Consider the following 18,930-nt stretch of genomic DNA (forward strand, 5'->3'; position numbering starts at 1 on the left):
TTAAAAAAAAAAAAAAACATAAAAACTGCCATATTGAAAGAGACAATTTATAGTTATTCTCAGATCTTTAAACTAAATTGCATCACACCCGTTTATAGGGAGATGGATGGGAACACTGCAGAAATTATACTTTTATTATGTGTTGTTCTCAAACTTTTTATCTGTCCACAATAAAAGGCACAACACAGTTGATAAGGGTGTGAATTCAAATAATAATCTATTAATTTGCAGCGGCCCCCTGGTTAAGAACGACGGTGTCAGGCACTGGCAGGAAAGACCCAATCGCAGAATGACAAAGTACAAGGGTTTATTGACAAAAACAGGGCACAGAAGGGCACGTGCATTGAAAGTCCAACAGGAGGGGATACTGGGGTAATGACGGGATAGCTGAGGGTGACCACTGGAACCAGCATAGGGGGCAGCAGCTAGGACCACTGCCGAGGAGATGGCAAGACCAAACAGAATGTAGATGACCAGGCAAGGCACAAAGGAGCAGAGATCTGCAGTTCACTTGCCCAGAACCAATACAGCTGCCAAGATGAGGGAACCAGCAGGCAGGGAACCACAGACGGCCGGGCAGAGCTGGAGGGGGAGAAACAAAAGACACCACAAGACAGGACAAAACAACTAGCACACTAGACAACACAAACAAGACAGGGAACAAGAAAACCCTTCCCAAAAATCAGAAAAGCAAGAAAAAAATAAAAGATTCAAAATGAGAGAAAGTAGAGAAGATAAAAAAAAAAAAAACAAGAGTAGATAACCAGTCTTTGTTCTGTTTGGAGAACAGAAAAACAAACTCCTGGAACTAGAAAAAATAATAACAGAAAAAAGATAAATTGAGACCAAAAAAAAAAAAAAAACTAGGGAAAAAAAAAAACAATCAAGGAAATAAAGAGCTAGACCCATACGGGTAAATGCTAAGGGAAAACTAAACTAGACTAGAGACTTGAATCTAGCAAAAGACTAGAGGGATAACTCCTAGATAATAGGGGAGAAAAAACTTAAACTAAAAAGGAACTAATAAGAGAAAACCAAGGGGAAAAAAAAAAAAACTCTCAAAGAAACAAGTAGCTGGACTCAACAGGAAAAAGCAAAAAAACAAAAAAACAAAAACTAGACTTCACTAGAAGAACTCGAAACTGCAAAAACACACGTTAGGCAAACATACAGCCAAAAACAAACCGGCAACTACCAGAGGAAAGAGAGCACAATAAGAAGGGTACAGTGACACGAGGGACAGGTGACAACACTCTGACTAATGAGGACTAAACAAGGGGGGCGTGACCCGGGGAAACAAGTAGGTGGGACAAGAGGAGCACGTGGCACACACAAGAGACACAACCATGTGCTCAGGCACAAAATAAACAAGTGGACACATTGAACAAAGACAGTACAAACAAGACTGTCAGGGCAGGATCCTGACAGACGGATCTAGATGAAGGTTTCCACCTGACTCTCTTTGTTGGTCCACCAGTTTGAGGTCTTGCACGGTGGTTCCTCCTGTTTGTCCTGAGACAGGACCAGTCTCCTCACAGCACCGGTCACCAGGTCCAGATGCAGCACTGTGTTGCCCTACAAAAACCAGCCAGGAATGTGTTCGGTTCTGATAAAAAGGTCATATCATTTCATTCGATTCCCTGAGGTACACTTATGATGCTGGATTAATGTCTAGGTTTTATGTGCCAAGAACAGTCCTAATTTAGTTTTACACAACTATTTTCATTATCTGAACCTGGCCTTTTTTTACAGCTGTGCCTTTAATATATCTAGACGTCCTTTTTACATATGATATGAATACTTTATGCAAGTATTATGCCACCCTCCCGTTACCCTTCACAGGAAAGGTTGGTGAAATTCCCCCTCACCATTAAAACTTCAGGATAATGGCTTCCTTATGCCTTGGCTTTCACATACCGCATACTGTCTGTGTTATTAATAGAAGGCTTGCATCACTTCTGGACAGATGGTGGGTTTGGCTGAGACGGGCCGTTATGGTCACGGGCCACACTGTTCAATTCAGCCTTTGTTTTTTCTCCACTGGGAGAGCAGTGACCCCTGGATGGCCCCCTGTGATGTCTGGACATCTGTATTTTCAGATATATATATATATTTTTAGAAGTAATCATGTTCTCCACACCCATTTTTCCACTGCTGACAGGTGTTTTAAGGTTTCTTCCAGGCACACCAGTTGCATTGTATGAATGTAAATTCCTTAATTTCTTTCTGTTGTTTTTCTGTCTTCTGTCTTTATGTAAGTGAAAGGGATAGCTCACCCAAAAATGAAAATTCTGTTTAACTCACCCACATGCTGATACAAATCTGTATGAGTTTCTTTCTTCTGTTGAGCACAAAAGAGGATATTTTGTAGAATGTTGGTCACCAAACACCAAATGGTAGCCACTGACTTCCATGGTATCTTTTTCTTCCTATGGCTACCGTCAACTCTTTGGGTTAATATTTTTTTCTGCATTAAGCAGAAGAAAGAAATTCATACAGATTTGGAACAACTTTAGGGTGGGTAAATGATAAAGGAATTTACATTTTTGGAGGAAATATCCCTTTAAAGTTACAATATCAAAAACAGTTTTTCTAATTTTGATGCTCAGAGACAAAAATGGCTGTGTAAAACTAAATTGAAGGGACAGTTCCCCCAAAAACATTTTAATGAAACTTGAATGATTCCAGTCTCTCTATTAAAAGTCTGTGCAACTCTAGTCTCGACACTATACAAAGACATTGTGAAAGTAATCCATATGGATAGAGTGATTTGAACCAAGTCTTCTGAAGAGACACAATCGCTTTATATAACAGATTAAATTTAGGCTTTTATTTACATATGAATACAGATCAACATGCATACATAGAGGACATTAACTATGATAAACAGAAGCTCAAACATGCTTGCATGACATGAGAACTAACCTCACTGGCTCTCGCACATCAAGCAAGAACAATTTGAGCTTCCGTTTATCATATTTGATGAGCTCTATGTATGTGCACAAATTACTTTACATTGTCTTATACTTCTTAAGTATTGGTTGTGTGGACTAGGGACATAAATCTCTCAGATTCCATTAAAAATATCATTTGTGTTAGGATTGACGTGAGGATGTGTAAATGATTTAATTTTTGGGTGAACTATCCATTTAAGCGTGTTTTTGGTAAACCATGATTTAGATATTATGTGTACTTAAAATCCACTTTTAAGGATAAACTTTCAAAGGTTGACATTTAAATATGAACTAAGGATAAACAAAGTCTACACTCTAAAAAAATGCTGGGTTATTTTTTTTTTTTAACCTAAATGTTGGGTTCAGCCTGTTGGGTCATTTTATTGGGTCATTTTTAATATTTTTCACGCAGGTGCCGAAACCACCCAGCTGCTGAGTTACAGTCAGAGCACGGGCTTTTTGTATCCTCTTCAAGAGAAAGAGTGATTGTCAGCACTGTCATTGATTTTGTGCACTTCTTCAGCGAAATAAAGGTTTGCGTAGGTTATATTTCATTTATAAAGTCTTTACTGTGCTGTAAATTATATTATTAAGGATGAGTCAGTCAGCTGCGTCAGCAGCAGTCATGATGGAAACGCCTTTTGCCTTAACAAAAAATAACATAAATGGATTTTATTCGTTATAAAACTGAGTTTGATTTAATTTGATGTTAAAATATGTTCTCTAATCTCAGTACTCTTTGTTTATGGGCAGGTTATGGAGTCAGTCACGGCATCTTTCAGCTACGAGTGAAACGCGAGGCCACGGTCTAAAGTTCACAGTTCCCCAGCAAACAGCAGCCCTTCACCTACAGATCTGCATGAGAATTAGCACTATTTTGGTAAAAAGTGATCACAGAGAATGGTTGAATACATTTAAATTAAAATGCTACTTTTAAATGTTACATTTATTTCTTAAAATGCTCGTTAAACAAGTTTAAATGCATGTAATATTGTAAACTATGCTGTATTCACCCAAATAAATTCAATTTGTCTTATATTTTGTCCATGTGTTCTCGCTTAATAAATGTTCATCTTTTGATTATTGCTGTTGCCTCTAGTAATTATATTTGTGATTTTTAATTTCCTGCCCATTTTAAGGCAGTAATATAATAATTTTTAAACAATAGTTGACTTAAATAAAACAACCCAGCATGTTGGGTAAAAACATTAACCCAACGAGCTGGGTTAAAATAACCCAGCATGTGTTTTGTCTAATATTTACCCAGCGTTGGGTTGCCAAATAACTCAAGTTGGGTTGTTTTTAACCCAGCATTTTTTAGATTGTATAAACACAATGACAGCAGCATCCAGTAATGTACAGTGGATAACGTGCAGGCTCCAGTATACCTTAAGATGTTGTATAATGTTATAAAAAAACAAAAAAAACAAATGGTTTTATTGCACAAACATTACATCTCATCTACTATGGAGACTCTATTAGCTCAAACTTGTTTTGATCTGTGACCATTTACTATTTCCATCCGCTATTATTAGACATTGTTTTTACCGATCGGGTTTGGTGGAAAAGATGCATCTATTGATGATCCGTGCTCAGATGAACCTCAGGGCAGGAAGGACACCTGTAAATGGATCGTAATGGCAGCAAGTGGATGGCAAGGCTTTCATGTGAAGTGCCTGTGTAGAAGAGCGGGTTCACACACACACACACACACACACACAATACCCCTTCTCCACATAGAACAACCACACAACAGAGTAAAAGGGCTGCCAGCCTCCACTGATGGTCCGAGGGAAGATGTCATAGAGCTCAATGCACTGGACGGAGTCTCCTTTCTCCTTCAGGGTTACTTTTGCTATTTCAAAATCTTGGTTTACATCGTTGTGCCAACATAATGGAATCTACGAAGGAAAAACATGACTCACTTTCAAAATAAAGCCACAAGTTATAAACATTCATTAGATTGGCTACATGCTAGATACCGTTGACGTCAAGATGAACCACTCGTTCATGGAATCTGCCCAGTGAGCCTGTTCCTCAAGCTCACAGAATCTGGACTCGTGCCTCTCAGAAGGATAACTCTGAACCCGCAGAAACACAGGGCCCTGAGGAGAACCACAGACATCAAATTAGTGTAATATGCCAATAACATTTTTGAAATATTGGAAATAGAATGGGTTATGATACCTTGACATCTATCTGATGGGACTCTGTTGGACACAGCAGCTTTCGTCGTGTACTTCCACCCTGAGTGATGGCCCAGTAACCCGCTCTCAACGGTACTTTTTTTGGTGATTGTCTCTGCATTGATCATGTTATTAGGGTTACTTTTGCTATTTCAAAATCTTGGTTTACATGCACAACACCTTTATGAAAACTTGGACTTAATTTGCAATTTCAAAATCTTGGTTTACATGCACAACACCTTTATGAAAACTTGGACTTAAATTAGAAAATGATGTGCATGTAAATGATGGTCACTGCTTCATCCTGCTGTCTCTGCAGTGGGTCTGGAGTTCATTGACATTCAAGGAAGGTTGTAATTTCACATCTGGTTATTGCTCGGTTAATATTCCCAGAGAAAACATCACTGCACTACTCTGCAATTGAAGCAGATGGGATGACATATCATTCTTCTCAAGATAAAATATTAATGCAATACAGCATTAAAACACGTTTAATGTAACGCATCAATGAAAACTTTGGGGTCAGAAGGACTTTTTCTCTTTAGAAAAATATTTTTATTTAAGGTTGCATGGAATTGATTAAAAGTAACAGTAAAGACATTTATGATGTTAAAAAATAGACCTAATTCACACAAATGTTGTTCTTTTAAATGTTCTGTTAATCAAATAATTCTGAAAAAATGTATCATGGATTCCACAAAAATATTAAATAGCACATCTTTTTCAACATTGATAATAATAATGTTTCTTCAGCAAGAAATCAGCTTAATATAATGATTTCTGAAGGATCCTGTGACATTTCACTTTGAAAATTCACTTTGCATCACAGGAATATATTGTACATTAAATAGAATATAGTTAGTATAGATGTACAAATATTTCATAAAACGGTTTTTACTGCATTTTAAATCAAATAATTGCAGCCTTGGTAAACATAAACATTTAAACTTACATCATTCAAAAGGAAATATTTGTTTCTTCCCTTTTTGAAATTTTCCAGTATTTTTTATAAAATATAACAAATTGTGTATACTAGATGGCAAAACACTCAAAAGCAAGTGAAATAAGACAAATATGACACAGAAGAAACAAATAATATCCTTTATTGAAAGTGTATTATATACAACACTGAGCAAATGAAATGACCGTTATTGAATGAGAAATATGTGTGTTGTTATATAATGCGGATGACTAACTCTTGATAATCAGATAAAGCGCACATTCCAAACTGTGGAAGGTCACTTGGACAGATTCAATTCAATTCAAGTTTATCTGTATAGTGCTTTTTACGATACAAATCATTGCAAAGCAACTTTACAGAAAATTAAGTTTCTACAATATTTAGTAGTAGCTTATCAGTGATGACTGTCAGTTTATGTGCATACGGCAGAAATGTACAAAAAAATCTATAAAAGACGTAAACAAACAGACGATTAACACTATTAACAGCAATTATGCAATCAAACTTATAGCAAAATGTGGTAGTTCTGTATGCTGTTTCAGGGTTAGCATCATCTGAGGTCCTCTGAGATGGAACAGATGGGACATGGACGCCACACAAAGGGCCGTTCCAGATGAAATGGTGTTGTTTTTAACTGCTCCCTTCACCATGTCTGTTACAAACAACCACACAGTTGTCCTGCTGTCTCCAGATTTCCCACCTCAAGTGCTCTGCTCTTTATGAGTGAACAGGGTATAGAGATGCTCACTTCCGATTGGAATTTGCCCAAAATCTTTCATATCATTTAAATGCATAAACAGACACTGGCGATCAAGTTTTCAGTGCATGTTATTCCAGTAAGAGTCCAAGTAAGTTTTGCGGTTTACTAAATTCAAGCATGTTTAGGGTTTTGTCTATTGCACCTTCACTGAAATGAGCTTATGAGATAAAAGTGTCTGTTAAAGGTGAAGTTTGTAATTTAAGTGATACTAGAAACTATCTAAACAGTCTGACTGGGTCAGACATAACAGGCACTAGCTCAACCAATGGCGTGATTTTGGGGCAGGACTACATGTGATTATTTCTGCAATTCACTTCAGTGTCTCTTTTGCTGCAAAAGTTGCACACTTCACCTTTAAACAAACACATTTGTTCAAGTGTACGGTTTGAGGACCATGCAGAGCAGATCCCTTCAACAGGTAGTTATATTAGTCCAGGACAGTGTGTCTATTAGAGAACTTGCATGATATTTGTTCATGATTCTGCATTCACGGACAGTAAAGGGCGATAGGAGCTGAGCTCTTACTCTTTGGCCAGGTGCACACTGGTGTGTTTGGCTCCGTTGGGAATGCCGTGCTTGTGCAGCGCTGTGATCAGCACCTCACGCATGTCCTTGTTATAGGAGTCAAAGTCAAACACATTCCTCACCACGCTGGTCAGGCCCTCGTCTGGAAATTTCTGGGGGGAAAAAAGGAAAGAAGTAAGCCATAAGACAAAAGCATTTAGTCGTAATAAAAAAATATTAAGAGCACTCTGATCTTGCCAATCTTGATCAATCACTACCATTAAAACATCATAAAATAGAAATAGATAAAATGGCCAAATGAAACCCTATGGATTTTCTGCTCATAGGTGGCTGCATGGCCACTTTTTGTTGAAGATGTTTGAGAGTCTTTCAGGAAAACTAGCTTGTTTTACTACATATGAAACATGTTTTTGGTTTAATGATGAGTCTTTCTGGAAGGTTTGTTTTCTTTGTTGAAGCTTCTTTTTGTGGGTAGGAGGTCATTTTAAGTGATCTGCAGTTTTTAACCAGGGTTCCCATGGAAGATAAGGCAGCCTGCTTTTTAAAAGTGTGATTTCCACAACTAGAAAATTCATGTAAAACAATAATACAATCTTAAAATGCCACAGGCATTCTTATAAAGAAATATACATTTTCTAGTTATGCCAAGATATAAAATATCCAGAATAAAATGTAAGTGTGAGTAATTAGTTTTTTCTTTTGTTAAATCCTTCTCCTAAATCCTTATCCAGTAAATCACAATGACTGGAAGAGTCATGTAAATTCACTGGTTAAGAAGATTGGGATCCCGGATGAACGTTCAACTCTTAAAACATCTAACATCATGAAATGTAATTATTGTAATTGTAATCATAATTCTTTTTGTTACTTTTTTTTAATTTAAAAACTAGGAATAACCTCAGGATTGACCCTTAAACAACACAAAAAAACAGAACCAGAATCTTGGTGAAAGTAGAAGCTCATCCAGGTACTTTTTTGCCTACTGTTGAATACCATGAATTTGGACATAATACTTTTCTTGCATACTGTTTTTATATTATATAGTATGGAAACTGTCTTAATGAGTTGAGTCATTCATCACTGAGTCATAAAGTCGGTCACTGAATTGCTGATTAAACTGATTTGTTCAAAAAGCAGACGATACATTGTTGACGATACATATCGCAAACCCTTACTTGGAGCAAAAAGATTGAGAAAGCATTGCTTCAAACTCAAATATATTCAAAAAAGAAACGACAGAGAAAGACCGTGAAACCAGTCTAATGACACATTTTGAATAAAACTATTACAATTATTGCAATATTCACAATATTGAAATAGTGATGATATTCCACATTCTCTGTTAATGATCACAGGTGTCTGCGTAACAAAGACTAGCAAAGTTAACAGACTGGCTGTTCCAGGTGTGCAGTTGATGCTCATGCAAGAGGCATAACTTTAAATCCATGTACTGTTTACCCACCATTACTTTCCCTCATATTATTAAAAAATCTATTATATTTTACGTTCTTCATCTTGATTGTAGCTCTGCTCACTCTGGACATTGAGGTTTTTAAATAAAAATTGTAGTTTAGATATTCATAAGCAGACTATTTCTAAATTAAATTCGAGGATAGTGGCCTTTAGACAAAGAGGTTTATAAGATCCCAAGGAACAAATTCGGTCACGTGTGTCCAAACTTTTGACAGCAAGTGTAGACCTCTGATGGCTGCTTGCGGCAGACTAATCTGACAACTGACTCCTCATCCAATGTGACAGACGAATTCCATCCATCTATCTGCATCTCTGTCGCTCCTGAGAGCTGAGACGAGAGGAGGAGGCTGGTACGCTGTGTGTGTGTGAGAGAGAGAGAGAGAGAGAGAGAGAGAGAAAAGAGTTAAAGCCCAGAGACAGGTGGCCCAGAATGGCAGTGTGGCCTCTATGTGTCAGATCAGTCTGTGAGTGGGCCGAGTGAAGAGACAGGGCCTCTCCTAGCTCTCTCTCTCTCGTGCGGCACCTCACCCTCATTTATTAAACAACACTGGCGCAAAGTCTGAAATCTTAAAAACCAAGAGGTTTAATGTATTGTGGGGACTTAAAAAGAGTTTTGAGTTGTGGCATAAAGTCTGGTCCATTTTTCATCTTATTCTGGACATGGTCTGCCCTTTTATACAGGAAGGGACTGAATGCTGAAAAATGACCAATCGCAGTTTGTTTTTTATAACTGCTGTTCACCTGAAATAAACTACCATTACATTTTGGGATTTTCTAAGATTTTTTAAGTCTTCGACGTGCGTTCTGTCTATGGAGGGACAGAAAGCTCTAAGGTTTAATCAAAAATATCTTAATTTGTGTTCCGAAGATGAACAAAGGTTTTACGTGTGCTAAATAATGACAACATTTTCATTTTTGATTTCCCGGAATCTGTGCGTGGGTTCACACACAACCCGTAAAGGTCCCGTAATGACACGTGACTTCAGGATGTGATGTGTAATGCACGAGTCGAAAATGCTAGGCACGTTAACTTTTACTTAAGCTTGTGAACGATCTCAGCTTCAGCGCGGATAGTGAGGAACTAACTGATCTCTTCTTGATTACAGTTTGCACATATTTTTTCGTCGCAAAATGTTGATCTGCCTTCAAAACACCTGGTAAAAGAGTCGCACGATAACATGCGTCATACCTACGACACACCCTTTACGGCATTGCTTCTCTCTTTTGTTCACACAGAGCTCATTCCAGGACTGAACCTGACAACGTTACTAGGTCCCCAACCCGGGATCAATCCCGGAATCAATCCCGGGACATGTTTTTGTTCACACAGAAGGCAATCCGGCAATTTTCTGGGACCAACGTGCAGTGTGAAAGGGGCTTAAGTTTACCAGCTGATTACCTGCAGGTGTTTTACGATGTTGACCACTTCTCGTGTAGAGTAGGGGTAGGTGATTGTTCCCTGGTCAGCCATGGCCCGGAGCTCTCCGAATGCAGCCACCAGTTTCTGGAGGATTGCATCAGGAACGTCAGGCCCATATTGCTTCAGCATGGCAAACTCAGCCTGAGGTTTGGGGTTGTCCACTGCATGGCAGCTAAATATGTCCCCTGGAAGAGTAAATCGTCAAATCATCAAAAGTATTTCAAACAGAATTAGATAATTATTGTAACTGTGTTTTCTGATATCCTTGACTCTGATTGGTCAATCATGGCATGCTGTGGTCAAATATTTTTAACGCTGTGCTGTATAATATATAAGTCTTACCAAGTGCTCCGAAGAAGTCATTCCCCAAAAACGGAAAGCCAGGTCAGTTTGCTAAAACAATCATACGGAAATCTGGATGCATGGGAATGGCATTAGACCTTCCGGCTGCTTCCAGTGGATCTGTGGAAAACAAAGAACGATTCCTGTTTTAAAGACTGTCAGTGAGGGGTTTGTGACATGGAATGTGTTTGATCTTCTCTGTCCATTTCACCTGACACTATTCTTCTTCCATCTGCCAGGATCATCTGTCCACTCTCCACCAATGTCTTCAGGATACAGGTGACATTTGTGGGAGCTTTACAAGCTTCATCTATAACCAGAATATGTCCCATCTTTACAGCTTTAACCTTTAGAACAACAGACGAGAGCACATTTTTATTCTATTATTTCATTCTTCCATCAAGTTCAATTATGTTGCAATTATGTTCAGGCAATGCTTCTTGCACCAAAAACAGGTGTAAAGTTTTTTTAAATCAAACATTTTCTATCTTCAGGCTACTTCTACACACTACTGTTTTGGGTCAGTATGATTTTCTTTTTTTTATCCAGCAAGGATGCTTTAATTAGATCAAAAGTGACAGTAAAGACGTTAAAAAAAGAAAAAGAAAAAAATAATAATATTTTATATATATATTATATATATATATATATATATATAATATATATATATATATATATATATATATATATATATACACACATATATATATATATATATATATATATATATATATATATATATATATATATATATATATATAAAAAAACTTATATATATATATATATATATATATAACTTTTATTAAAAAAGCATATTGGAAAAAATGTATCACGGTTTCCATAAAAACATTAAGCAGCAACTGCCACTCACCTGAAATACACTACCGTTTAAAGTTCAGAGTCAATAAGATTTACTTTTTTTTTTAAAAATAAAAAAATTATTCAGCAAGTATGCATTATATATGTCTTTATCACTTTTGATCTATAAAAATTGATAACTTTGATAATAAGAAGAAATGTTAACTTGAGAATCAAATCAGCATATTAGAATGATTTCTGAAGGATCATGTGACACTGAAGACTGGAGTAACGATGCTGCAAATTCAGCTTTGACATCATAGGAATGAATTACATTTTAAAATATATTCAAATAGAAAATGGCTATTTCAAACTGCAATATTTTACAATTTTACTGTTTTTACTTTTATTTGATCAAATAAATGCAGACTTGATGAGCAAAAGACACACCTTTCAAAAACATTAAAAAAAATCCTACAGACCACAAACTTTTGAACGTTAGTGTACCTTTAAGACTTTTATATGTAGATCACCTCTTTTTGATTGGCTAAACTCTTGGATGTGAAAACGACTGTACAATTGTTTAACATCTTAAAGAAAACAACAAACATTTTGCAACAACCAACCAGAACCGAAATATTTTATGTAAAATCTTTACATTTAATTTGGTAATGATTCACGTTAACTCCTATGATGTTCAGAAAACTTATATTAATTGAATGGAATCAGATCATGACTTTCTCAGGGCTCGCAAAATTTCAAAATCCCTGGTAGCCCTTCGGGCAGGGATTCTTCAGGTTTTGGTAGCCCAAAATTAATTCAACTAGCCCGAATAAAAAAAAAAAAAAAGACATCGGCTGACCTTTACTGTGGACAAATCAGCATAATCAGCAAAGACTAGTAGCATATCGGGATGTAACGATTCAATAAACTTACGATGAGATAAAATTCACAATACAGATTACACCATACAAATTTCTTACAATTTATTTCTATACTTATTTTTTTACAAAATGAGATTTAAGACAAATTATAATGAAAAGGTGTCCTTTTATTATTTCTCAGACAAAATGCTGCATATTTCTTTGTGAAATTGAAATGTTAAATAATAAAACTTCAAATAAACAAAAACTTTGTCTGTGCTCTATTTAAAATCAGAGGCAACCATTTGAATTACTATCCAAAAAAGATGCTAAATACATGTTATTTGGATTGTATAATATAATTTGAAGCAAAAACAGAACAGTCTGATTTTAGCTTTGTGAATGAGACGCAAATGTCACTATCTGACAGCAGGTGGCACTAATGGAACACCAAGTATTTAAAGGCTGCTGCCCCTTTAAGACCGAATGCACAGATCCAATATAATAATGCACAGGAGATTTCTTTCTCCACTGTATACGTTCACCTAAGACATAACCGACTGTGTTTACAAGAACACTTGCAGAGAAAATTATTTTGAGATAATTTTGCGTGTATGTGTTCATTCAGAAGCAAGGATACATGAAAGAGGAATCAATTCTGTGTACGCGCATTGTCTGAAACGCGGCTTCTCTGTGCGTGCTTTGAATGAGTGCGCGCAAGCTCTGAATGCGCGCGAATGGTTTAAAACGCTTGAATGTTTAAATTGGCAAGACTTAAGTGCAAACGATCAACTACGACCCATTTCACCCCTACAAGCAAGTGAACAACGCAAATCAAGTTAGGAATTTTACATCACTATTCAAGATAGCCCATGGGGCAGGGTGGTGATGAATTTTGGTAGCCCAGCTGGAAAACAATAGCCCCGGGACGTCGGGCTAATGATTTTGCAAGCCCTGTTGCTGAACTGAAATCACTCTGAATCATGAGACGGCAAAAGATTCCCATACTGAATAGATGCTGATATACAGATGTCAAACAAAACAGCTTGGTTTCCACGCTTTCCTTTTCCCATATTTGAACCACTGCACTCCATCTCCAGTTCATCTTTATTCCAAAGCAGCAAAGAGAACCGGAGTTAATGGAGAGTTGAATATTATAGCCATGTTCAGCTTGTTTTCATCACCTCTGACATGTAGGTGACATTAGCGCCTGTTATTTACAACCCAGAGCTGAAAGGTGGTTTGCGGAGAGCGAGGGGTGTTTTCTTGTTGCTTTTATCCGTCAGCCCTGCACAATGCGAGACCATTTGGAAGCACTGATATCAGATGAGGCGTCAGAAGGGGCTTCAAAGCCTAAAGACTATTTATACCCTGAGAGCTGCCACTGGGTGCTAATTGAGGGGCCAAACTCCGAGTCACAGTCTGCGTTTCATCTCCCTCCACCTTATATCGAGTAGAGACATCGTTAAAAGCCTTTAGTAGAGAACACCCGCAAGCCTGCTTCACAAACAACGTGTCTAAATGGCACCATCATGTTAACAAAACAACAGGCCGACTTCAGAAACGAGCAGCATGGAGGATTATAACACACTGTCCTTGAGGTCATTCATTAATTTTTAACGCTTTTTCCCTCATCTGTGCTGGGGCGTCCTCCGGGTGTGAGCTGGCAACGTGTTTGTCCTCGCTGGAGCAGTGGTCTGGACCATCTGCTGATAGATGTATAAATATCACTATGCAAAGTTTACACTTCACATGACTGATTTTCAGGCGATCACAGGACACCCAGAACCACTGAGGTGGTCAATCTTACATTTTTGTTTGGGTCTTGCTCATTATGTTTTGAAAGATATCAGATTTGGACATGTTCCTGAACTGACTTCTTTGTGCAAAAGAAAGCATGCAACACGCTGTCATACGGAAAGCCACTGAAATTAGTGTTCACATTTATTTGTAAGGTGATGTGCCATGGGATCCAGAAAATTTGTACACAGGCAATTAGGAGGACAAAGACCAGGATGAGGAGATAATATTTAAATACACTATTACAAACTTTCTATAAAATTTGAAGCACACAATTCCCTGGCCTAGAATTTCATTATATGATTAAACATTAAGATTTGTACTCCTGGAAATTACTAAAGTAGTCAAACCTGTTCATTAGAAGGGGGTGTCCCAATACTTTTGGCAATATAGTGTATTTACAATACAATCCCTCAAGTTTTTCTTCAGTTGTCAATCTGGTCCCCAATTAGGCAAAATACTGGGGGCTCGTCCGGGATATTGTGGAGTATGAGGGTTTTTCAGTAAATTGTATGAATTGCAAAACATCCATCCTGCATCTGATTTAGTACCACACATGAAAGTGGCCTGAATCAGTGGCCCAAATTGTGCCGTTCACACTGTTATAAAGGGGAAAAAACAGATCTGGGTCACATATGAGCAATTTTTTTTCCTGCAGTCTGAACATAAGGGAAATGAAACCTCAACTGCATGTCATACAAACACAGCTCCTCATGTGAGGCGTAAAAGAGATGGAATTGTTTCCAGTAGAGATCTGTTAAAGTGCCGTCACATCAGCACAGAAAAGCAGTCCACTGTCTATAATCAATAGAATAGCGATGTTTAATACACAGCTCTCACAAAAGTCACTTGCAAACCAAGGGAGTGAAATCTGCATGTGCAACGTTGTGTGAAACTCTAGTTTTTCTACTGGAAATTTTCACAAAGCAAAAGTAACAATACACCTTTAGGGTATTGTTGAGCGAACAAAATACTCAAGTGTTTATTGAATCAAATATATGGTGCAATGCATTCTGGGATTGCCTCTTCCTCCAGGTTCTTAGAACAGGGTTTTCAAACTAGGGTCAAAGATTCTATATATAAGACAGTTCACTTGTATTAACGTGAATCAGAGAAATATATTTTAAAGCAGGGGTGACAAACTCAGTTCCTGGAGGGTCGCCACCTTGCAAAGTTTAGTTCCAAATGTTCCAACATTGTTTAAAATAGTCCATGTGACATCAGTGGTTCAACCTGAATTGTTAAATAAAGTAATTATTTTTATTTTCTTTGCGCACAAAAAGTATTCTCGTAGCTTCTTAAAATTAAGGTTGAACCACTGATGTCACAATGTCCTTAGTACCTTTCTGGACCTTGAATGTATCAGTTGCATTGCTGTCTATTCAGGATTAGAAAGCTCTCAGATTTCATCAAAAATATCTTAATTTGTATTCTGAAGATGAAAGAAGGCCTGTTTTTGAACAAAGACGTAGAGACTAAACCCATGTCTGTGTGGGTGGCTCACTAGGTTTGAATCAGAGCCATGATGTCAGAGGTGAATACTGACCAATGGAGAGTCTTCACAGATGATGATGCCATCTCTCACAGAGGGCTGCAGTGTTAAAGTCTGGACTGTAGTGTCTCTGTTGAAGCATACGAGATCAGAGCTTAGACTGTGATTATCATGAACATCATGCATGTACTATAAATGGTGACTCTGTTCACAGTTAAATCATAGCTATTATCTCTAGAGAGTGAGATTATTTGTGGATTCATACTCATGGGTCCTACAGAAATATAAAGTAATCTGACCTAAATTCAGTGTGATGGACAGAGCGCTGTTGAGTTCTTGTGCAGGTTTGAAATGTGACACATATCTCTGTGGGCTTAGTCGAAAGGAGAATCCCTGAAGTGATTACTTTAGTCTAATTTAAGATTTCCATAATCGCTAACCAGGCCATAATGCATGCGAGTTTGACTTTGGTTTAACTTTCAAGAAGAAACTTTCAAGATGACATCAACCTCTGCACCTCATAGATGGGTTAGACACGGTGACATCTTATGAGTTTTCTTGACTTTTCCAGTTGTTTGTGATAAATGGATAACAAATCAGATTGCACTAACAAAGAAATAGCCAGATTAGTTGCTGCTAAAGGATGACTAAAAATGCATGGTTTCTTTTACATGTCTATTTCAGGGCTGGAAATCACAATTTTAAATTTCAGATACTCTACCATTCAGAGGTTTGGGGTCAGTAAGTTTTTGTTCTGTTTTTATGAAAGAAGTCTCTTATGCTCACCAAGGCTGCATTTATTTGATTAAAAATACAGTAAAACTCTGATACTGTGAAATATTATTACAAATTAAAGTAACAGTTTTCTATATTAATATATTCTAAAATGTAATTTATTCCTGTGATGCAAAGCTAAATTTTCAGCTTCATTTCTCTAGTCTTCAGTGTCACATGATCCTTCTGAAATGAGTCTGATATGCTGCTCAAGAAACATTTATTTTATTATTATTAATGTTGATAATGCATCCTTATATTTGTGTAGATTTAGGATTCCTTGATGAATAGAAAGTATTTTTAATTTAAATAATTAGCAACATTATAAAAGTTAAAACAAACAAAAACTAATTCTTACTGACGCCAAGTTTTTCAATGGTAGTGCATTTTAACATAGTGACTGTGAGAGCCCTGTTACAAGCACTTTATACTTTATGCTGGCATTAGAAAATACAGATGAATATTTAAATGTTACAAAACAGCTTATGTCATGTTAGTCAAATTTAATCAATAAATTTACACTTTATTTACTGAAAATCCCTCATAGTCCAAAATATCCCGGACGAGCCCCCAGTATTTTGTCTAACTGGAGACCAGACTGAGAAAACTACAGCTTTTTGAAAATTTTCTGCTCTTTTTGGCAATTTTTGAAAGAAATTATTAAAATAATACATCTACTTTTGTGTTTCACAGAAAAAAGAAAAATAATAGCAGGGTTGTAACAAGGTTAAGGTAAAAGGAGAACTACTCCTTTAATTGCAGTTCTTCAAAGGCAAAAGTACAACTTAAAAGTTCTCTCTGCCCTGTCGACAGGTGTCCTAATTTATCAGGATTAAAATAGCTCACTTGAGCCTCAGAGAGGAGATCTTTTTATTTCAGGCACTCGGTGAGTCTGCAAAAGGAAGTTTCACCTTCTAATAGAAAACACTCATATGATGCATCCGTGTCCAGATGTTTATCGTTCTGATGAATAAAGGTGTCCTCTCTTTTTTTTTCTCAATTCTATTCATTTACAAAGAGGACACATTACTGATTCACTAATGATGAAAAGCTGCACGTGATGTCAGCGGATATGGGCCATTCCCGGTGTGGCCTCGTAACCAGGTTCTAATTGAGTCTACAGGAGAGTAGTTTCTGATAATAGGTCTTCCTTTCTGAGAGAGCTTTATTTGGAGGAGAACTCAAGGGACTTCTTTATTTTACCTGTGAAGCTGAAGATATTCTCTGGGTCTGTTCATCAGATGCAAGAATCGATCAACAATCTTGTTTTTCCCTACGCCCTGGGAACAGAGTAAGAACATAGATTAGAAATAGATTGCCTGCGAATGAAAATATGTAATTTACTCATCCTCATCTCATTCTGACCCTGTATTATTTTCTTTCATCTTAGTTCTAATGATGCTGAAAATTCAGCTTTGCCATCAAAGGAATAAGTTACATTTTAAAATATAGTAACACTTTAGTATAGGGACCAGTTCTCACTATTAACTTGTTGCTTATTAGCATGTCCATTATAAATATATCGGATGTTTATTAGTACATCTAAAGCACATATTCTGCATGCCCATATTCTATATCCTTTATCCTACCCAATACCTAAACCTAACAACTACCTAATAACTATTAATAAGCAGTTTATTGAGGCAAAAGTTGCAGTTAATGGTTTGTTAATAGTGAGAATTGGACCTTAAAATAAAGTGTGATCTACAAAATTACAGTAACATTTCACAATACTCCTTTTTCACTGTATATTCAATTAAAAAAATGTAGCCTCGATTAACATAAGCACACATTCATGTGTTCTGTATTTCATCTAAACTGAAGTGACAGCAGTCAGGACACCCACTCTCTTTCCATACACAAAAGCAGTAAAGCCACAGGTCTTTAGTGCAGAGCGTGGGTGAGCGCCTGGGCGCCGTAGGGCACACTGAGCTCTAGTTCACCCTGTAGCTGGTGGGCAGATGCTTTAACAAACGCAGCTGTGCTTCATGGCACAATGCCAGTGCTCTGGGCTAGTGTACTGTATGTCTGCTCTGCTCTCTGTATCGGAGTGGACAGACATCTCCGCAGACTGCTGTCCTGAGGATGGGAATCCTCATTTACCTGGTTGCCCACAAGAAGCAGGTGTTCCCCCAACAGGGAGTCCTTCAGCATGTCCTGAATCACCATCATGTGCTGTGAACAAACAGACAAAACATATTTTATAGTGAGATCAGTACAAAACACAGTGGGGTTCAAGATATACTGTAAAACTACTGTTTTTTTTTTTAAAGCGGGATATAAATAAAGTTTAAAAAGACAAGTTATTGAAAGGGACAATCAAGGTACAATGTAACTTCTTGGTGGAATAATGTTATGAAGGACTGCCAACTTTAACTCTGCTTTATTTAAAGCAAAAATCCAGGTTACGGTAACACTTTCAATCGAAGTAAACCAGGACTGCATTCAAAAGGGTTTAAAAGGCAACATGTAAAGTCCTATTTTTGTTAAAGCACTAATATATGTAATTTAGTTAAAACCAGGATAATTATTTGACTTGCATGGCTGTCAAAATCCTCTTTTTCAGCTGGGTCTACTTTTCT

The 18,930-nt window shown here is 37.1% G+C and overlaps 1 protein-coding gene across 1 annotated transcript in view; it reads right to left on the reverse strand.

Moving 5' to 3' along the window:
- The window catches only part of vwa8 (von Willebrand factor A domain containing 8), an 88,945-nt gene that overhangs the window by 38,374 nt on the left and 31,641 nt on the right, over positions 1-18,930 (reverse strand). Inside the window, 13 exon segments of the mRNA XM_042730848.1 lie at positions 343-434; positions 516-582; positions 1,453-1,575; positions 3,363-3,420; positions 4,680-4,855; positions 4,937-5,059; positions 7,353-7,538; positions 10,259-10,464; positions 10,622-10,741; positions 10,833-10,968; positions 15,629-15,704; positions 17,552-17,628; positions 18,452-18,523. Coding sequence (XP_042586782.1) covers positions 343-434; positions 516-582; positions 1,453-1,575; positions 3,363-3,420; positions 4,680-4,855; positions 4,937-5,059; positions 7,353-7,538; positions 10,259-10,464; positions 10,622-10,741; positions 10,833-10,968; positions 15,629-15,704; positions 17,552-17,628; positions 18,452-18,523 — 1,512 coding nt within the window.

The sequence above is a fragment of the Cyprinus carpio genome, chromosome B9, assembly GCF_018340385.1.
Source record: "Cyprinus carpio isolate SPL01 chromosome B9, ASM1834038v1, whole genome shotgun sequence".
Lineage (NCBI taxonomy): Eukaryota > Metazoa > Chordata > Actinopteri > Cypriniformes > Cyprinidae > Cyprinus > Cyprinus carpio.